Source organism: Caloenas nicobarica, chromosome 1 (assembly GCF_036013445.1).
Source record: "Caloenas nicobarica isolate bCalNic1 chromosome 1, bCalNic1.hap1, whole genome shotgun sequence".
Taxonomy (NCBI): Eukaryota; Metazoa; Chordata; class Aves; order Columbiformes; family Columbidae; genus Caloenas; species Caloenas nicobarica.
This window is the reverse complement of record NC_088245.1, coordinates 35885936-35907938: the sequence shown is the minus strand read 5'-3', so window position 1 is coordinate 35907938 and position 22003 is coordinate 35885936. Positions and strand designations below refer to the sequence as shown.

At 39.3% G+C, this 22003-nt stretch overlaps 1 protein-coding gene across 1 annotated transcript in view; it reads left to right on the top strand.

Annotated features, from left to right (window-relative positions):
- Positions 1 to 715: 715 nt before the first annotated feature.
- TAFA2 (TAFA chemokine like family member 2) overlaps positions 716 to 22003 on the top strand; it is a 42916-nt gene continuing 21628 nt past the window's right edge. Inside the window, exon 1 of the mRNA XM_065655176.1 lies at positions 716 to 824. Coding sequence (XP_065511248.1) covers positions 719 to 824 — 106 coding nt within the window. The 5' untranslated portion in view covers positions 716 to 718. The remainder of the gene's footprint in view (positions 825 to 22003) is intronic.

Below are 22003 nucleotides of genomic sequence, written 5' to 3'. Positions count from 1 at the left end.
CACCATGGCTAAAGCCACCATGGCATCTTGCTGTCACAGCGAAAACATCACTGAGCAAGATGAGAGCAGCTGTGTGCAATTTCCCTTGGTGCAGTCAATCAAATATTTTCATTACTCAACGATAGACAGGAGAGACACTAGTGAATCTGCCCTGCTCTAGTCCATGTTCCCAAACTACTCATGTCTTCCTAACAGGATTTCTCTGTGGGAGGGTTGGTATATGTGCTGGAGGTCTATTTGAATATATTATCTCCTTACGGCTTGTGAGCAGAATCCAAAAAGAGTTGCAATCTCAAAAGCTAAAAACTCCACTGCACGATCAGAGAGGACCACATTGACCATGACTGGCCCCAAACACACTAGTGGCACTGCTCTGTTCACCAAAACCTGCAGCGCAGTTGCATGGATTCATCCTTCTTGCCAGCTTTGGAGTCTGCTGTGGTTATGAACACTACTTGTGCCTTGAGAGAAACGTGATGGGTGGAGGTGTTGGATTTTCCTGATGCTGACCAGGGTGGAGGAATGCTGGCAGACCAGGGAGGGAGGTTAAACTGATGGTCTGTATGATGTGCCTCATTTAGAGATAAGCAGAATTTAACACTTAAGGTTTGTCAGCCGGGCACTTATAGAAACTTCTTGAATTCTCTGTACATTAAGACAAAAAAAAATAAAGAAGTCTTAAGATAAAATGCTTGTTTTGTGTGTTTTTGTTTTCAGGATGAATAAAAGATACTTACAGAAAGCAACAAAAGGAAAACTGCTGATAATAATATTTGTTGTAACACTGTGGGGGAAATTAGCATCTGGGGCAAATCATCATAAAGGTAAGAAATTCTGTTCTGTTCTGTCCTGTCATACTCTTGTGTCTGTGGCTTCTGTTAACAAATTCAGAAGTGTCCAGTCTGTGCAACCTTTTTTCCTTATGTATATGTGTCTCCTGGTATTGGTCCACTAGTCAATACCAAAGGAGGAGAGTTTTCAATGGATAGACTTTTATTAATTTCTTGAGAATTTAAGTATTTCAATCCTATTTTCAGCATTCTCTGATCGTAGCATCTTGTTGGTCATTTTGTAATGACAATACAGTTGAAAAGATAGCAAAAGGAGATTGTAAAGCTTAAAAAACCCCAAAAAAACAAAAACAAAAAAATCCACCAAATAATAACTGCTTGTCTCATAAAAATAGAGATATCAGATAGCACAATGAATGCCACAAATGAATTCCTGGAAAGAACCTTGGAAAGAAACAATTTTTAGTAACATGCATGCTGCTACTTTGTGCAGTTATCCAACGTCGTGGATAGTCTGTGCTGAGTGTGATTGGTTCATCACCAAAAAAAGACTGTTGCTTTGAAGTGTTGTCTGTTTTCTGTGCTTCATTCCTAACACTGAACCAGGAACTCTAGTAACTTGTGACAACATGAGATTTGTTTCCTCTTGATCATTTCAGCCCTTAAAATGTACACACACAAGCAGAAGGTGCAGTTGTTTATTGAAGCTTCTAGAAAGCTGCCTTTTGTGTGTGTGCGTGTGTGTACGCATGTTTCTGTAAACCTGGAATGCAAGGAACAAGCTGGATTCATGTTCATATCTTCTATGTCTTCATGTCAAGCTAATACAACTTGAAATGTGATCTGCAGTATAATATGATTTTGAAGTCCACTTCTCATCTTCATATAGCATCTGTTGGCTGTTTATCTGCTTATTCAAGGTCAGAATAAACTCTAACAATTTGAGTAAAGTTGGTGCGGGACATGAACATTACCGAGAGGTGAGGAGTTAAATACTAGGGAAGGATGCCAGTAACACCAGTGACTTCATCTCTCTATGTTCATGTGCATTTTATATTGTTCACTCTGATGACAGGATTTCATAGAATCGTGATCAAGTATTTTATATATCCAGCTGCTAGATATTTTTCTGGTGTGTGAAGATATCTTTCTTCAAAATTCCTCCCTGATTAAGGACTTCAGGATGCAGAGACACTTTCTGCAAAGTCTTCTGTGTGTTGCAATTAGGCTGCAGACAAAACAGATTCTGATGTGGTCCTGCAGGCCACCAAAGATGGGCATCATGCCAGACAGGAACTGTGCTGACACCCTTTGCTCAGCCTTTGTTTCCCCCCTGAACCTAAATATGGATTTGAGCTGTGGCTTGCCAGTTTAGTTGTCTATTGGAAAAGAGCCAAGATATCCTAGGCTGGTTTCAGAATTCTTTGTCTTTAGTTGTCTTTCTTTAAAAATCAAAAATCTCATCTCCACACCATTTTGATTCCATCCACAAAGGCTTGTCAAGCTGTGTTTCCTGCAATCCAATTCAAACTTTGCCAAAGTATGCTGACTACTGTTTTTTAAAAACTAATAAATAAAACATGTCATCAAGTATTTAATGGAAACAAATTATAATCCTAAAGACTATTTGGAGAATCAGTGCTTCATAGCTGAGAATCAAATGATGTCCCACCAATTTCAGCTTTCAAGATGAATTCATGCAATGGAAACTTCAGCAGAACTATACCATTAATTATCTGGACGGTACTTGGTGTTTAAGCCCCCAAAATAACTTGAGAAATCTTGAATTTGTTGGTTTTAGATTAAAAAAATGTGCACGAGTACCCTTGCAAAATCAGGTTATTAGTTGTATGGACTTCTTTACATTCCTGCAAGTTAACAAAAAGCTTTGGCTCTTCTTTTCATTTAAGCTGTAACTTTCCATGCCTCTAGCAAAATATATGAAGAAGTCTTGCAGGGAACAATAATACAAAGAAGCATGACTTGAGTGTTTAATTTTGAAAAGCAGCTATTTGTACTTGGTCAGATTCTTTTGGAAAAAAAAAAATCAGAAGGATTTTGGCTTGTGGATTTAGTAGGTCTGCAAATCAGCTGCACTCAGTGTATATGGAGGATTTTTTTAAAAAGCAGAAATCAGAGTTAGGCAGCTCGACAACCATTGATTTCCATAGAAACTGGGAGTTTAACTTCCTATTGTGTCAAAGAAAATCTTCCCTCTCCTATAATAGAAGAAACAGAGCTAAGGTACATTCAAGGAAAACTTGACACTGTTCACCTTTGCATGGAGTTTCCAAATACTGAGAAAGGTGTGAGTTTCTTCAGTGATAATTATCCCGAGCATCATTAATCTTCATTTATAGAAGTCTTTACTAATATATTGACATGACAAACTCTAATGACTTTGAAAGACCCCCTACAATTTCAAAGATCGATAATCTACATTAAAAAAAACCCTTTAGTTTCCTATTGACTTAGTCATACTATGCATCTGTTGCACCAACTCTTAAGCCCATCTCTTTTTCTGAAGGCGATTGTAAAAGAAAAGAAAAAGAAGGGAAGGGTCACCAATGTGTGAAAAATTGTTTAATGAGCATTCTGCTCTCCAGACAGACTTCAGCAGGGATATAAACAGCTAACTCTGACAGGCCATCTCTAGGCTTGTTGCACTCATTTCAGTGATATGGCACAAGTGAGAAATCCCAAGTCAGCAGCAAGAAAAACAGAGGCTGAGGCAGGGCATAGGGAACCAGTTGAGCAACCACCGGGTTACAAACTGGGATTTCAGATTACAGTTTTTCAGTGTCAGGTGTGTGGGCACCAAGTCCATCCTTCTTTATCTTGAGAAGACTAGTATGAAGACACTTCTGCTCTTTATTTTGGCTCATTGTTAGAATTTCATCAGTCTGGGCAGAAAGTCCCAAGAGCTAAAAGAAATAAGCACTCACAGTGTTTAAAATAAAACACAAAATTGACTTTTTTTTGCCACACACAGGATTATGAGCTCTCCTCATCAGTTCCTGGGTGTGCACATACTTATATTCAATTTATCCTGCCTTCTGGAAAGAAACAGGTACTCTGCGCTTTTTTTTTTTTTTCATTTTGCTTGGGACCCTGATACTGTGGTTATGTGTGCTTCACCTGAATACATGCTCCTCTGAACCAGCCTGCAGTACCAGATCCTTTCATGCTGCAGTAGCTATGTATGATAAGGCAAGTGAAGAGTGGAATATCAGTCTCCAAGAGGATTTTGTCAAGGTTATGAGTCTAAAAGCTGATAAACCTCAAGAATGGCTGAAAGATTTTTACCTCAAGAATTCCATAAGGTTATTTTATTATCAGACTGCTCCTGATCCTCCTACTCATTGCTAGCCCTTGGAAAACAAATAAACCTGTGCAAAACATATAGTGCTCACTGACAGATATGGCAGGCAGACATCAGTTCAGCATCACTGCCTGTTTGCTATTTCTGTCATAGGGAACATGAATTGATTTGATTACCTTTGTACCACAGCCTGTGTTTAAGGTTCTGAGTGATGGACTGGTCCTTTTTAGGAAGAAATATACTGACAGCCACTTACGATCATTCCTTTGTAGAAAAGAGGCTCCTGCAAGACACAGTTTCTACCCTAAAACTAAAAACTTTCAAAATTCAGATTTCTTTGAGATTTTTATGATTACTAATTTTTTATGTTGATAACACAGCAAGGTGATCTAAATAAATTAAGGGTGTCTTTGAATCTGAGCATAGTTTAATATTCCTAAAAATACAAACCAATACACTTTATATTAAATTTTAAGTGCCTGGAAAAATAAAAAGCTATTTAAAAATATGGCTAATCATGAATGCTTGCTTGCCAGAAGGAATTTGTTATGGAACCAGAAAACATCCCAGGTAGATAAACAAAGTAGTTGAGTATTTTTGGGCTTACTAGATGAAAAGGCATGACAATTTATTTTAATTCAAAAAATTTCACTCAAAAGCTGAACTTATTCATCTGATGCCTATCTTATAGTTAAAACAAACTAAACTCTTTATTGTTTGTGATGCTGCTCCTACTTGTCTGTGGATTAGATTAGAAGTGTGAGGGAACGTCTTACTGTTCACAAGTAGAAAATGAGTCTCGGTTTCTCCTTGCAGAGGAGCATCTGTTCTGAAGCCCAGTTGAACAAAGGAGCTACTGAACCTCTAATGCTGCTGGTTAGGTGACCTTCCCTGGATGAGTCTGCCTTTCTCAGCTGCCTTGCCATGGCAGAAGCAGTGCTGGCACCATTGTTGTGTTGTAGGACATGTCCTGTGCCACACGTGTGCCTGGAATTTGGGGACGGGTATGACTATGAGAAGCAAGAATCCCAGTGGTAGCAGTGGCATGCTTTCAGGTGGTTCTGATGTGTTTATTGATGTGAATGGACTTTCAACAATGGTCATTCTCTTCCTTGGTCACCAGGTCTCTTTTCCTTTGTTTTGTGAAAACAGTATAAATGAAATGTGCAGGACAGTCCTGGAAAGGCTAAGGAACTGTCTGAAAATCTTAAATCTTTGTAGAAGTGAGTTAGAAATGCAGCTTAATTGTAATCATTGTCCCCAGGCGTCTTATTTTCTTTGGATAACTCATAATTTCTGTTTGCTTTGCAAGGGCTTTTGAGTCTTATGTCTAGATTCATCACATTTTCTATCAGTAAAATGAACCAAAATGTGGCAAGCCCTGAACGGGGCTCCATATAGTATAACACACATCCCACATGGGGTTGTCTTTGAGCATGTGATTTTTTTTTTTTTAGGGGAAGAAATCTCATAGTAATGAACAAATTTAATCAAATGTCCAGTATGGGCAGTAGTGCACCTGGTTCTGGTGAGTAGGTGGAAGGACTCCTAGCCCTTGCAGACAGACAGGGTGGTGCAAGTTCATTCTTTTGTCTTCTAGCACTCCGCGAGGCTCTTTTAGCAAGTGCAGTGATGCTAACGCTACACTGAATCGGCATGTAACAGGCTTCTGGCTCTGCCTGAACCCTGGGCTGTGGAATTGATTTGTTCTGAGGAGAAATAATACAGCACACTGTTAAAAGCTATGGTAATGGCCTGTGTGCTTTGTCTCAACACCTTCATGCCTGTTTCATGCGCAAGGGGTGAAATTCACTGGTGAGTTAGGACACCTGTTTAGATGACTTAATAGGTGACTTGTGTGAGATATGTGGTTTGAACTCTTTGAGCTGAATAGGACACAAAAGGCAGATCTCCCAGTGCCATGGGATGGGCTCTGATAGACATGGTAGGCAGCAGCAGTAGCCTTTTTTCCTCAGTTTGCAGTTTTTTGAAGTGCCTGTACCATAACATTTGGTGAAGGATCTGACCCCCTGGGTAAATTGTATGTGTCCAACATGCACCTTCTGGATGTGTGGGCCCATCAAACGATTAAGAGTTTTTCTGCATATTCCCAGGTTCTTTACTGGAATTAGCTGGGAGAAATCTGTCTAATATTTAGAGAAGGGAAGTTGCAGGCATGCGGAGAGATGTGTGTGCCTTAGTAGCTACCAGGTGAGGCTGGAAGATGTCAGTGGGGTCTGTCAAAATATTAGATGGAGGCTTCCACTCATCTGTTGTTGATCTGTCAGGCCTGCTTCATCAAGCGCTTTTGTCATATTTGCTAAATGTCTCAGAGATGGTTAATCTTATCTCTTGTGAAAGTTTGTCCCAGGGATAGATTCTCTTAAATGAGAATGCTTTGTGTGCAGCTTTCACTAACTTAATTCTGAAGTAATTAATGTTTAAATATAGAAACAAAGGAAGATGATAGTCATTTTAGCAGACATGGGGAAAAAAGATATTAGTTCTTATGTTCTTATCTAGCTTGGGCATTAATTGAAAGTTTCAGTTATATCAGGATCAGAACCTGATCCCAAAATTGCCATTTGCTTGAAGATAAAATAGAACAGTCAGTCAAACACTTTCATATCAGTATCTGTCAGTGCAATCTAAAATGTTAATACAATATCTGTTAGAATGCAGTAGATAACATTCCTTGGCCTTCTGCCAGGGTATGAAAGAAAATTATTTTCTCCAATTGCCAAGATGCCAATGGTTCTGATGGTTCACTGGGACAAGGGTGCAGAAATCATGGTGATAGCAGTTATGCCTATTTATTCTCTATGCTTCCAGCTCCATCACAGCAAATGGCTGCCTTCATTTTTGCCCCCATTCCCACCACCAACTTGGTGATGGAACTTGGCTGTCCATGAGGCAGCCATGAAGAGATAAGTTAGAGAGTCACAATGAGATATCATGCATTTGCCTGTACACTGGTCACTTAAAAATATTTCTGTTTATATTTCGCAAGTATTATGATTTCTTTGTGTTTCACTAAGACAAATAAGAGGGAAGCGCCTAGCCGTTCTTTATTTTGGGCCTGACCTTGTAATCCTAATGTCAAATTTTTATTACCTTTCTATGAATGAGTACCTAGGATCTTTTCTTATCTTCCCTTGGATAGGTGGCCCACCAATCAGCTGTATTTTAGCCCATTTCTGTTTCGTAAGATTAAGCTTTCCGTTGCTTTTTTGTTAGGAAAAGATTGTAAGATGTTAGGACTGTAAAAACATTGATAATATGCTTACCCTGCTGTTACTGTTTCCTACCATGAGTAAATGTTTTCATTTCCCTAATACTGGAGTAAGACATACCTTTTCCAGCTTAATAGTCTTTAGAATTGTTGCTGTTGATTTGTTATGTATACTAAGTAATGCATTCTTCTAGATTCCTTTACCCTTCAGGCTGAGAGAGTTGGGATTGCTCAGCCTGGGGAAGAGAAGGCTCTGGGGAGACCTTTTTGCAGCCTTTCAGTACTTAAACGGGACCTGTAAGAAAGATGGCGACAGACATTTTAGCAAGGCTTGTTGTGACAGGACAAGGGGCAATGGTTTTAAATTAAAGGAGGGGAGATTCAGTCTAGACATGAGGAAGAAATTTTTTACAGTGAGGGTGGTGAAACACTGGCACAGGTTGCCCAGAGAGGTGGTAGATGCCCCATCCCTGGAAACATTCAAGGCCAGACTGGATGGGGCTCTGAGCAACCTGATCTAGTTGAAGATGTCCCTGCTCATTGCAGGGGGTTGGACTAGATGATCTTTGCAGGTCCCTTCCAACCCAAACTATTCCATGATTCTATGATCTTTATACCTAGGAAAACAGAGTGCTTACATTTGCATGCCACAGTTTTGACTAAACCCGTTTAAAAAACTATGAAAGAAATTGTTAGCCCCCTAGATAGTTGTTTTCTTCAATTAATCTTGGTTTAATAGTACCACTCTCCTGGATCTGTTGATCAGAATTTTCCTTAATGTTTCATAAACTTCTTAAGTGCTCAATTAATGTAGCATATAGTATTACATTATTGTTAGCATTTCCAGATTTAAAATATTATTTTCTAGGCTTACAGTTATATTCTGACTTTTTCATTTTCCTATATGTGTATCATGTCATAGATAAGGTCTTATATAAACTTTTCCTTAGTGTAGAACAGGAAATCAGTGGATATTAGATGCAGTTGTGATCAGGGAGGAAAAGAAAAGGAAGAGAAGAACTATTTAGTGACCTGGAGACTCCTATCATACACCATGAAGCAGAATGCTCTGCCGCAGTGAGTTGATGGAGTTGCTACAGCTGCCTGTGCCCACTGCCCAGCCCCTTTTCCCTTTCTGGAGTAATTTTTGCTCATTGGCTACACTGGCTACACTGTCTTTAAAGTACAGTTAGATAGTATAGGAGCTGTAAATGGGAAGATTATTGCAAAATTTTAATAGTAGATATCAGAGTGCATTTATACAAATAAAACCTTTTGAGGAAATGCTATTCTCTATTTTTATATAAATACTTAATGCTGATAACAAGAGGCTGCTGAGTTACTCCAGGATGTGAATCCTTATGTGCAGGTTTCCAGCCTTGGAATTTGACATGTATTGTAGAAGAGCTCTGTCATCTGATGGCTTTGGAGCTCAGAAAGTAGGATGACCTTGAGTTAGATCAGAAGGTCATGACTAGTACAAAGTTTACATCCAAGACCCTGAAACAAGCTTTCTTTGGTGGAGAAACCAAGTAAGTTTTTCTCCACTGGTATGACAACTTTGTTTTTTCCTGTCTTTTTCCTCAGAGAAACGCTCATAACATTTTATTAATGTCTGGGACTATCAGACAAGAATATAATTGAAATGAAAATCTGAATAGTTTACAGTTTCCCTTACAGTATGTTTTCTCCAAATTAAACATGTTAAGAATGTGTCATTTTTATAGATCAAATATCACAGCATAACTACAATCTGATCCTTAACATTAGCCAGATATGTAAGATTATTGTAATAGCAGAATTAGGGCCATTTCTGTCTCCAAAGTCTAGATCTGGTTTCAGGTATGGAGGCCATATATCCCAGTACAGTTCTTAAGGTTTCCTGCACTGTTCCTCTGGCTTTCCAACATACAATCCATATAGGCAGTGATGGCTGCCCCATACGTACGCTGGTATCTACCCTCGTGATACTGTTCACAGGATTTCACGTATTCAGGTTGGGAGGTTTGTACCAGGAAAATCGCATCCCATGTGGAGATTATTTCTCTCGTGTTCACGTGATATATTAATCTAACTTTCATCTGCATTAATTTTCTGCTGATGATGTCTAAAGACTATGCCCTTCTCTCTTGACACCCCTCACTGAATTTATAGCAATGTTAAGGGATTGCTTGTACAATGTCATATTTTAGAACAGCTGTTCTTTAGTCATACAAGTGCCAAGGAAATGTTCAGAAACAGTCAGCTATTCTGGGAAATAGCAGGACAAAAATACTTTACGTGGTTTTGGGTAGCAATTTATAAAGTTTCCTCTGGAAACAAAATTTTTACTTTTATTCTTTGGGGGGGGCTGAGGGAGATTTACCATTTTAAGGCTCACTGGGGCAGTCCTCCACTGTAGTAGAGATTTGTAAAACAGCTTCATCTTTTCAGAAGATCAGGGAATTGATCTGAGCCCAAGCTGCACAAACCAACAGCCCCAAAGCAGCAAAGCCTGTGTCTGTATTGTTAGGGGATATGCATGCATATGCACGTGGAGATATGAGAGACTTGGATGAAAGAGAAAAATGCAAGATCATCACTGATGAAATAGCTTACATGGACCATTTGAGTGTTTTTAAAATTCTTATCATTTATTTATGGCAGCTTCACAAAATATTGGGAGCTTTTCAAACACAATTGAAAACTCTGGGCATTTTCCACAACATCCAGTTTTAGGCATCTCTCTTAGGTGCTCTGAAACACCTTCAGAGCTCAGTCCTTCCACAACCTGGGAACTCAGTCTTTCAGTGTAGGTGTGAATACTTCTCTGAATTCATATACCAAAAAGCCTGCAACTTATGGGGAACCTTCTGGAACTTTTGGAAAGTCTCTTAGCAAGAGGACTCAGTTTGGATATTGTTCTTTTATCTGCCTAATAATTCTTTTCCTGTATCAGGGTGATAACGTCCAAATAAAATTGTAAAGGTCTTATTTTATTTCTGCTGCTCAAATGGAGCCTCATGTTGCAGTTCAAAAGCAACGAAATTTGGTCTGTGACAGATTCATTTATATCTGCATATCATTCTGCAAATGTCATTCTGTTATGTTAGAAAAGGTTGGGGTGTAAAACCTGGATTTGGCATTTGCTGCATATCTCCTTGTAGAGCTAAAATATACAGAAGGTGAGGAAGAATTCTTGAAATTTGCAGAGGGATAATACTGAAATTTTGACCTTCCCATTAAAGTGTGAACCTACCATTTAACTGTGACCAAGAAAGCCACTTCTCCACACAGATGGGAGCAAAGCCATGGCATACTTGCTGGAGAACGGAGGCTGGCTTGGGAGTTCAGACGACAGAAAGCAGGAAAATCATAAAAGAGCAGTCTGCTTTGTGCAGTTTTCTTCTACCAGGCTGAGCAAGAATTCTGTCTGTAGTGATGAGTAGGCTGAGGCAGGAGCTGCCAAGTCTGTCTTGTTCTTTTTTTCCCCATAGATTTGTATAACTCTTGTACTCAAATTGTTCTCGAGTAAATGCAGTAGACTTAGAATTCTTTTTGAAAAATACTTCTGGCTTCAATATCAAGTGTCCTTGAATGACTGAAGCATAAAGCTGAATGTGTGGGTTATTCTCGGTGAATGCAATGCTGCAGAAAGGATATGCCTGAGAAAAGTGTTCTGTCAAGACCAACGCAAATCTTGGGTACATTGTGCCATTGTATTTTTAGTTGCAAGTTATTAGAATTTCTTCAGCTGAGTCTGTGCTCCAGGACTTTGTGTGAGAGGAGATCTAGGGTTTGTAGGAGACGAGATGAGTTGCTGGGAAGGTCAGAATTGTTCTGGATCCAGAATTTGAAGCCAAGTCTATGTATGTGTCTGAAGAGAGGGGAGCAAGGATGAAGAATTAAGTCTGTAATTCAGTCTCAGTGAAAAGAATGAATCATAGAAAAGACTGAAATCATAATTAGATTCCTTCAGTGAGCTGGAAGGCTAAGGAAAACCAAAGCTAAGTTTTAAAAGGATGACAGCAGAAAGTATAGTACCTAGGAACAACAAAATGAATAGATTTTTAAAGTAAAATACTTCTATAAAACTTTACTCGGTTTTGTTATGTTATGTAAATTTACTACTGATAGAAAAAAAAAAAAGATTACTGGTGCTAAACTTTCATCTAAGATGCACTGGCATGTGTCAGATTAACTGTGGAATTTTGTGAAATGGAACCCAGAAGGTGTGCTAACTGCAAGACACCGCAGAGTGGAAAGTAAATATATTTCCACTGAGTGAATATCGAGAAAATAAGCATCTGGAAGAAATGGGAATTTTGGATTCTTAATTGCATCATTCACCTCAAAACATCTGCTAGAGATATTAAGAGCAAATATAACTGTATCTGAGAGAAGATATAAGTTTAAATAAGGAAGGAGGAAGAGTAATTTTGTGCCATCTTGTTACGTTGCTGCACGCTGTGTGTATAAAGTCTGTGTAAATTGCTCTTCTCCTTCTCGTTTTGGTTCAAAAACAACTTAGGAAAATAAAAATATAGTTTCCATGCCTATGTTTACCTTTTCAGAACATGGGAAAATCAAGAAAATCTCATTTATGATAATTAAATAATCAAGATTTCTGCCTATTTTGTCCCTCATCATAACTATATGTATATATATTTACTATATATATATATACACTAGAAAGATGGGTTGCAGAAGACAAAGGACATCTTGCGGAGACTATGCCCTGGAAAAATCTGATAAAAAACCTAACCTTTCATCCTACGTAAGCCACTCCTGTTCATAGAATAGTTTTGATGAACACAAAGGCTTCTTTACTCTTTGCTGTCACACCAGCCTCAGAAACTGCTCTTTGGGGTTTGCAGGAATGAAGTGCAGTCAGCCTCCCTGCCTAATGGGTAGAGAAGAAGATGGGATGGGATGTAAACAGCTAAAAAGTAAGGAATTAGGAGGATTCCCCATTATACCAGCGCAAGGACACTGCTCACCAGTCTTTATCTCAGGCCTTTCTTGACTTTTCAGGTTTTGTCCTTGTCATCAGATGTGCTTTCTACTAAGCAATTTAGGGACAGTGCATTTTTCCCACACTCCTTCTAACACAACATTACTGTCATTATGTTTTCCTGGGTTTACTCCGAAAAACAGCTTGTGTAGAACAAAACTGAAGAAAAGAGCTTAGCTACCAGAAAGGGGTTAGGTATATTGTACTTCACAAACCCAAAGTAAAACCTACATGTTAGAGAAAAAGAAAGAATTTTTAAACTGGTGTCATTTTAAATTTTCTTTTGAAAAATAAATACCCAAAGGACTACTGCATATTATTGCCTGTAAAAATGCCATATTCTAGAACAGCTGTTCTTTAGTTATAGAAGTAGCCAAAAATGTTCAGAATCAATCAGATATTTTTGGAAATAGCAAAGCATAAAAATCTTGTAATTATTTTGAACTAATACCTCCATTAATAGATTATCAACATTTTATGTTCATGTTCTAGTTATTTAGAACTTGATTTTTTTTTTCTGCAAGTCAAAGCAAAATTAAATTAGAGTAGTCTGAACGGCATATGGAAATAACACTCTTATTTTTTGCAGTTCATGTGGTTTATTTCATCACAGGTGACATTTTACCCTCATTAATTTTTCATCTTTCTGAAATAAACAATTCTAATTTGTTAGGTACCGTTGAGAGTAAGTACTGGAAATACTTTTAAAAATAAAGAATCTGATGAAGCAAATACCTTCCTCAAGTCTAGTTCTTGCTTCTACTTTCAAGTATAATTTAGTTTAATGAGCATTTTTTAACCTGGATATACAGTAAATCCTGTGTAGAACCCACATTTAAAGCTATCATGGTAAACAGTGGTGTAAGGAAAAAAAATTATGTGAAAAGTCCCACTTACTAGACTGATCTTGTCTGCCAGGAAAGCTCTCCTAAAAATCTGTTCTATTGTCCGAACAGATCCGTAGGAGTGATTATAAACTAATTTGCTCTTCTGCTGGGTGCTAGGAATCCAACAGTCTACAATTAAGCAGCATTATGACCCAGACTAAAAATATGAGGAAATGCCAAATTATGGCTTATCCTAATAGAGACATTGTAGGAGAGGAGTGTTAAACTATACAATATCACTCAATTTTTCATAACAATGATCGCTGGGGGGTAACAATTTCAATACTTTTTAATGAAGTTTTTATATTTGGCATTTATCTTGTACTTTATTTATTTCACAGAAAAATCTCCTAGGTTCTTGCACAGCAAAAATGAATAATTAAGAAGGAGATAGATGTGGCATGTGAGATTTCTTTCTTACAGACAACCTGCAGAAAAATGTGATGTTATTTTACAGCTATAGAGTGAGATTTATAAGCTTCAGACTATTTCTGTGTTCCTTTATTAAGTGAATTGTTTTCAAGGAGGAAATAAGTCAGTTATGTATTTTAAATCCAAGAAGTCTGTCAGAGACCTCTAAGTTTGTTTTGTTTTGTTTTTTTTCTTTGAAGGAGAAAGTTCACTGTTTAATGAGAGCTTTGAAAATCAGTCTAGATCTGCTGCTACCATAACTAGTAACGTTTTAAAAGCTCCTGAAATAATAGCTAGGGGAGTATGTTCCTCAAATGTCCTTTTGCTTCTTCCTCTGACTTTAGTGTTATATTTGGATCTGAAAGTCACTCCTCTGCTGAGTCCTGGCAAATGTCTGAGATCTTAGAGATCAACTTTATAGTGGAGGTTAAATCAGTGGATGTATTTTAGCTGGCTTTAGTTCTGCACATATATTATCAGTTCTAAGGCAGACATGGTCATAGAACATTGACCTTCTGTTACGCCTGTTTCAGTATTGTGATAATGTCAGATTCTCATGAAGGTAATCTCGCAAAAGAAATTATTATCCAAAGACCAAGTCATGTCTCTGCTGATGTAGCTCTTTCCCTTAGGAAGGGGTCTAATCTTGCAGACTTAAAATTCAAATATTACCTCCTGGGAGTGCTTCTTTCTCTAGCTCTGCATTGATTACACAGGGGTGTTCAGCTTAGGTTAGATGCCAAAGCTGTAGATATACAACATATGGTGACATATCTTTACTTTTGTAGAGAATGGTGGAAACCCCACTTTCTTTATCATTATAGTAATATAATAAATGATGGTATAAATATTCAGAAAGTGAATAAGAATGTCAAGATGCATTGCTGTGTTAAAGTTTTGCGTCCTTCTACTTAAGGACAATTTCTTATATGTCATTAACTGTATGTGTATTTACGTATGTACAATACTTGAAAAAAATAAGCAGGGACAAAACTCCAACAGGTCTCTCCAGCTTCCAGGTTCAGACACTGCTGAACAGACATTGCTTTTGGGGCTCTGATCCAGTTTGCTCTGATCTGCTGAAATTTGGTTTTTCTTCATTCAGCTGGCAACATATTCTTGTAATATGTCTGTTGCTAGACTCTAGAAATGACTGTATGGGAAAGGAAATGTGGATGAATGTGCCGCTCCCTTAAAGAGGTGAGACAGAGGATCAGAAATACTCAGCTAGCATCCATATTATGCAACATATTTGCTAAAGTAAAAATCTAAGCGAAGAGCAGTAGCAACCCACAAATATCAGAGCAGTTCTGTAAGAAATAAAAGGAATTTCACAGTATCCATACTTACTTTTTATTGTGGGTCTTGTTCCTTAGAAATTTTAGGTGCCCAGCTGTAATATAACTCCTAGACAATGCAGCACTTTCACATAAAGAATTAGGTGTTAAAGCAAGGCTGTGCCACTGAAGTCAGGAAGGGTTGGCTCACTGCTGCAACTTCAGTTTCTGATTGCCCCATATTTTTATTTTGTTTTGCAATGCTCTGCTAACTGCAGCTGCACCTGGAAGATATGTGCTAGGATTATTCTGAAGATTTCTCTGACTTGTGAGCCCTGTGAAGATAAAACTCCCGCTAGATTTGGGTATGCGATCAGACTAGGCATATCATGAATGGCATTTTGTCAAATCCTACCGTGTACCCCCTTGCTGTTCAGCTTTTAAGGTGGTGAATCGAAGGGGAAGGCAATTCTTGTTTTGTGACAGTCTCCTACAAGCTAAAGAAGATTACGCTTGGCTCCCTTCACAACATATCAGTGCTGTGGACCTGGACAGTTATTTAATGCTCATATATTTCTCCTGGTGTGCATTTTAGAACTAAAATAGTAAAAACATTTCATGTTTTCATGTTCAGTGTAGATATTCCTAAGGAGCCGTGGGTGGTTGGTTATTTTCCCATAACAATTTTCTCTGACCTTGAAAAGCGATATGGCCCTACAGATATTTATAAATGGTCACTCATCTGTCGTCATTTTTGACATGTTAGGCACTGGGAGACAAATACACTGGACTAGTCTGGTTATACATGGTGTTCAGCTTTTCGCTTGGGAATTTTGAAATAGTATATGCAAACTAGCCCACAGATAACTGCTTCTCATCTACTTATCTTTCAGTTATTTAACTAAAATTCACTCTTCAAAGTGATCTGAAGGTTGAAGTTTTGAGGATCTAATGCTGCCCTCTGTGAGGAAAATCCTACATTAAAACAGCAAAAAGATCAAAGAACATGCAGCCATATAAATGTATACAGCCAGTATATCTATGCTGTCATTTTATATGCAGATGGTCATTTGCCTATACATTAAGTGTTTCCTTGCAAGTTCCTATTAGCAACATTTGAATTACAATTTGACCATCAGGCGGCCCAACCTCTCCTTTCCCAACTTCACCCTTTCACCGTGGGAAGAAAGATGTGAGAACTGTGCACCCAGTTCAGGCTCTCCCGTTGTCACCAGCAGTCTCTGGCACTGACTCAATGCCTTGGAGGGCACCTCATTCCCAGCAGCTGAGGGAGCACTGCTCTGGCTCTTGTGGGGGAAGGATGGAGCTGGGTGTTGGGTAACACAGCAGAGGAGAAGCTGTGGGAGCTGGACCTGGTGAGGAGTGTGAAGCTTGCCTTGAACAGTGTCCTCTTCACCACCCCTTTCAGCACCAGAGCACTGTAGCCTTCCTTCTGCTCCATGCTAACATGGTTGCTTGGCTGGTCTAGGAGTCTCACGTTATATACAGGAGGCTTGGCCATTCTGGGATAATGTAAAATTAGTCTACTAATAATTTACTTATATCCTGTTCCAGGTGTGCTTTTTATGGTCCTGGAAAGCTCATGCCCAAGAGCTGCCCAGTGAGCTCTGCTGCGTTCTGCACTTGCATCTCAGCAGGCATCTAGATACATGAAGTGCCTGGCTTATTTCGTGGATGGACAGTAATGAAAAAGGATCATGAGTTGGCCTGGTACTGCCTCTCACATCCCTGGATGCAGTGTATGAGCTTCTGTAGACATACAGGGCAACATCCCAAGCATGAAGCCAATTCCTTATTCTCCAAAAAAGTCCATGAATAATTATGAATTTTTTTTCCCTATGTCTTGGTTTTTAATAGGTTTATCTTGAAAGTGTGAATTACTTCAGATGCATTCGTTACCTGTCAGTTTTTACAAAGCAGGCTTCTGGAGTTCTAGGAACTGTAGTATTTTTGCAGCTTCTGACTTTGGATAGAAATGAGAATGCTGTATATGTTTCTTATTAACGGCTTCTATTAATCAGAGTTCCTTCAGAAACAAGTGCTAGGGAGTCTGCTAGGAGCATCTTAAAAGATACCTTTTCAGCAAGAAGAGATATCTGAAAGCATTATCTACTGAGAATCCTCGAGCAAAAATATTCTTGATAGCACTGCTCTGAAGGGTTCACCTGGCAGTTTCTCCTATTTTCCTTTGCTTTTTGAAATGTGCTTTCTTTTCCTCCATCTTGAAGAACAGCCAGCTTCTTCCCAGGCCATCCAGTTTCAATTCATAGACTCCGTCTGGATACTTATTGATTCATCATGCCCATGGCTTAGAGACTTGCTGTTTATACGGAATTGGTAATATAGAGGGAAGGTTGTAGCACAGTAGATCATTCTAAAAGAGGGGATTTCACAGGACTAGACATGTGCCTTGTTAGCAGTTTTTTTCTAAAGGACTAAGTTAAGTTCCTCCCCTGACTCTGCACTTCAAAGAGCTTGCCTGAGGCTCAGCAAAAGCAAGCTGAAACTTAAAATTAAGATCTTTCTTTCAGATGGTGAACTATGAGCTGGGGCATCCTACAGAGTTTCTCTTAGCATATGTGGGGGAGTCTGAAGCACTGTGGGGAAGTCCTGGAAGGCAAGGGTGGAAAAGGAAGAAGAAAAAAACCAGTTACATAGGTTTTTTTCAGAAAGGCAAGTGAGCATATATGTGCCTGCAGATTGTGGGAGGAATATTTCAAGGTATATTTGGTAATTTGGTTTAATGGACAGATTAAGTAAAAATGCATTACAGAGCTGCAAAATGGAACATGATTTAATATAAAAATACATTACAGAATTAAAGAAACTTTAAATTAGTACAGATATACCAGTCTATTCAGTTGCAAAAATAGATAAGGGAGAGCAAAACAAAGCTAAAACAAACTCCCAAAGAAAAAAAAATTGACACACCAACTAAAATTCTATTGGTAAAAAACAACTAGCCAACCAGCCAACAAACCAACCAACCAACAAAGCAAGCAAAAATCATCATAGCTTGGTGAGGTTTTAAAATGTGGAATTTCAAAAATTAAATGCTTTTTATAGACAAGTTATTTATGTGATGAATGTACGCACACATATGAATGTAAAAAAGTATTTTCAGAATCTTATGGTATATTTAAATATCCTTTCTACATGAATGCCTGCACAGGTGTACATAACAGCCATTCTGAATAGAAAGGGGATATAGAGTGATGCAGTACTCTGAATATTATGTTTGTAAAAATTCTGCACAATGGGAATCTTGAATTTGGCAGAATTTTGGGAAGTTTACCTTAACGTCCCTGAGTGGTTTCTATCAGGTCACCACTAATGTCCCAGAGTTCTTCTGTTATAGTGTGTATTCTAGGTTTGATCAGCTTAGTAGTTCTTCAGTACAGATATTAAACAAGTGGTGTTCATATTCATCCTTAGAAAAAAATCTTTGTGCTACATACTTTAGAAGTCATTGCTTTGTCTTTACCCTTCTTTTTTTTGGTGGAATTTATTAAAGATTTTCTAAACAAATTTGGGTGGCTGTTGATTTTCTAACCTGAAGAATCTTGGCATGAGGTGAGTAAAGGACGCTAAGCAGAATTTTTTAAAAAGAAAAGTGGACTAAAACTTAAAGACTTTGATAGTGGAATTAATGGTGACATTCAGGTGCTTAAATATGAATTGACCTTATTACTGAGTTCTATTACGTGCATAAGTTTCGGCACCCTAATAAATAAATAAATACCTTAACTGTGGAAGCAAGATCACACATAAGCAGCTAGATGTGTGCTGAGATGGATATAGAGCACAGGCAGCCAGCTGCATCCTTCTTTGGGGAAACCATGATTGTCCTTCCCTAGGCTTCAGCTGCTGTCTCCACAGAGGCACCAGAAGTCCACTGAGGTGCTTGAGCTATTTTCTAATAAGCATGAGAAGCCTGAAATCAGGCTGTTCAAAAGGCTATTGAATTTACCTCTCCACCTTGTTACACTAATCCTATTTCATAGAGAGTCCCATACACAGCACTTAAGACATTACTTCAGGTGAGGGTTGTGTGCCGAGGGTCATTCAAATACATGGAGGTAGAAAAAAACCTTTTTTTTTTTTTTTTCTGATATGTCCCTGGGAACATGTTAATTTGTCATCCAGTACAATGTGCCCTGAGACGATTTGGGTCAGCTGGAAAGAAAAGAAAATTAATAATGAAAGTCATCTAAGGAAACAGGAGAAACCTATTCCCCATAAACTGTGTAAACTACAGGCTTTTGAAGCCTTGAAACCGAGGAAAAAATGTGGCATTTTTTTGTATTCTGTCAGATGCTGAAGGCTGCTCTGAGACATGTGTTACTGCTTCTTGCTGAGTCGAGATATTTGGCAGGAGGCCCACAGAGAGAGTAGGAGAGAATAAAATCTTTGTGCCAAATGTTCTTTTGAGTGCCTCAGAGCTGATTGGTCTTTTTTTCTCTGTGAAATCATATAATTAGTAATCTCAGACCTCAGCCTGTTAATTTACAAAATGTCTGCACACTTTAATATATCGTTTGCTTAACATGTTTGATAACAACCTCAGAGATACTGGGGCTCTTGACTTCTTGTTGTATTTATAAACTGTGCCTCGCCCTGGGTGTTTCCCTGCCAGCTCTACACAGGCTTGTCTCACGGATGGTGTCAGCCCGCAGCTGCTAGAGAAGGAACGCGGAAAGTATCTGCCCTGCAAAAAGCAAAGTGGCTCCATTTCTGGCCCATGGGGAAGCACGCGGCCTTCACTGCTGTCAGTGTCTTCCTCTGCCCGCTCCCCTGCTTGGCAAACAGGGCGGCCATGGCGCGGCGTTGCCACCCCGGGCACCTGCCGCAGGAGGCCCTGAGAGACCTGGTGGGCTCGCTGCAGCTGGGGAGCCGAGCTTCTGGTGAGGACTGAGCCAATGTGCAGGGGCCTCTGCTTCTCCTCCTCTTACGGCAGGTAAACATATAAAGAGCTGCAAGCGCTGAATGATCGCTGCTCGTGATCTTGTCTCTGAACACTCTGGTTTTGTGAACCTAGCGATCATCTGATTTCGAAACTGAAATCAGGACCTAGGGACGGCAACAGTCTAGGCTGAGAGATGGGTCATGTGAAGAAGAGGAACTTACCCTTCAGGCTAACTGAAATCTAGTTGTGTTTTGAGTTCCTGTGCCTTTGGCTAAAAGTTTGGCGTGAATGCATCATTCGTAGCCACTGCCATAAAAAGGCTCTGACTTTTGTGAGAGAGGAGAAAAGCTTATTTGAGTTAGACTGGCTCACTCCTGCCAAAGGACCAATTGAATAAAATTAGCCTTTGTAAAGCCAGTAGGATGAAGTCACATGGCTGTGAGCTCTCCAGGTCCAAGAGATCCTACATGAAACACTCCATCTGCGGTTTTATTTTTGTAAAGGTTGTGTGACCAGCTGGGACCGTGCCAGCTTGCTGTATTATTCCCACAAGTCTTTTTCTCTCTTAGTGGAGATAACCCAATCCTTTCGTCCATTTCAGTGCATAAGTTTTGCTACAGGAATGTCTGAGGCTTGATGTCACAGGATCATTAGTGAGCTCTTCTCAGGGGAATGCTTACATTGTAGTTTTCCTTGATTTTTTTCCAAAAGGGGATAAGGTCTTCCCACACAGATGGCTATAACTGGTGGCTGGCAGACAAGCTGATGGATGAGATTTTTCTTTGGCACTGTGCAGGAAAGTATGCTTGGCAGTGTGACTGTGGCAAACCATTCATTAGCTCGGTTTTTAAAGGCTACCAGAGATGCTGCCTGCATAGTGCTCTGCTTACCATCCTTCACCCAAGTGGACTAACTAGGTTAATTGCATGGCAGAGGCAGCCCGATGAGAGGGGCTGGGCTAATATCTGCAGAATAAACACTTATCAAGAATTATTCTTGTTAATTTAAAATGGTGGTTCTCTCAGGAGAGAAAACACCACATTGAATCCAAGAACCCTGGCAGGGGCTACCATTAGCAGGATCTTTTGTCTATGTGTTGTCTACAGGTGGCACTGCAAAAATAATCGCTCCAAGCAACCAGCTCTGTTTTTTAACAGTTCACCTGAGAACCTGTCCCAAGATGCAAGACAGATCAGAGTAAAAGAGAAATGAAAAGCAATGCTGTACTTAAAAGCTGAACTGATTCCCCACAGGTGTAAGTAGTGTAGTGGGTGATCTGTCTATCAGGAGTTTTTCAGTGCCCAAGGAGACCAAATGACTTTTAATAGTTATAGCTGAGGTGTAAGGCATGAAAACATTAATGCAGTAAATAAGACCTCAAAGTCCTGTCAATGAGATATGTTTGTAGGGGTTCAGGACATATTTGCATGAGGAACTGTCCACATCATTGCATTACCTGGATCAAGCAATGAAAAAATAAAAGGTCTGCATGGCCTCTGGCATGGGATCCACTGCTCTCATTGAACAGGGCAACTCTTCTGCTTGACTCGCTGCAGTGTTTTGGCATGTGCATCTCTACAGCTATTGATCTGCTGATCTAGCAGGTAACCCGCCTAATAGAAGAGAATTATCTTGACAGTCTGTGTACATTTCTTAGAAGCAAAGGGTGAGGGTTAAATGTGATTTTGCCAAATGCTGCCTCTGTCTTCCTTGCTTTTTTTTTTTTTTTCTTTCCAAAAGGTTTCTAATGCTTGCATCTGTTAGACGTTGGTGAATACAGTAGATTTACAGATGTGAAGCTGCTGCAGCTCCTTATCCCCAAGCTCTGCCACTCGTGAGGCTGAGTGTGTAAGCTCCTTAAACGTGTATGGATGAACATATAGACACACAGACTGACACATGCACAGTACACACAGAACCAACCACATACATCAGTGAAGACAAAACAAAAGGTTTTTCCTGGCACCCACGTTAATGCACACAGCAATCACACAGTGGATGGCCCAGTCCTTGTCCTTTTCCCTGGCTGATTAGGATTGAAGTCTGCTAGTGGAGGGAGGTACATATATATACAAATATACAAAATGGATTGCTCCAATAGCTGGTCTTAGGCACTCAGCCTGACTGGTAGCTGGTCCGAGGTACGCCCATATTACCAGTTGC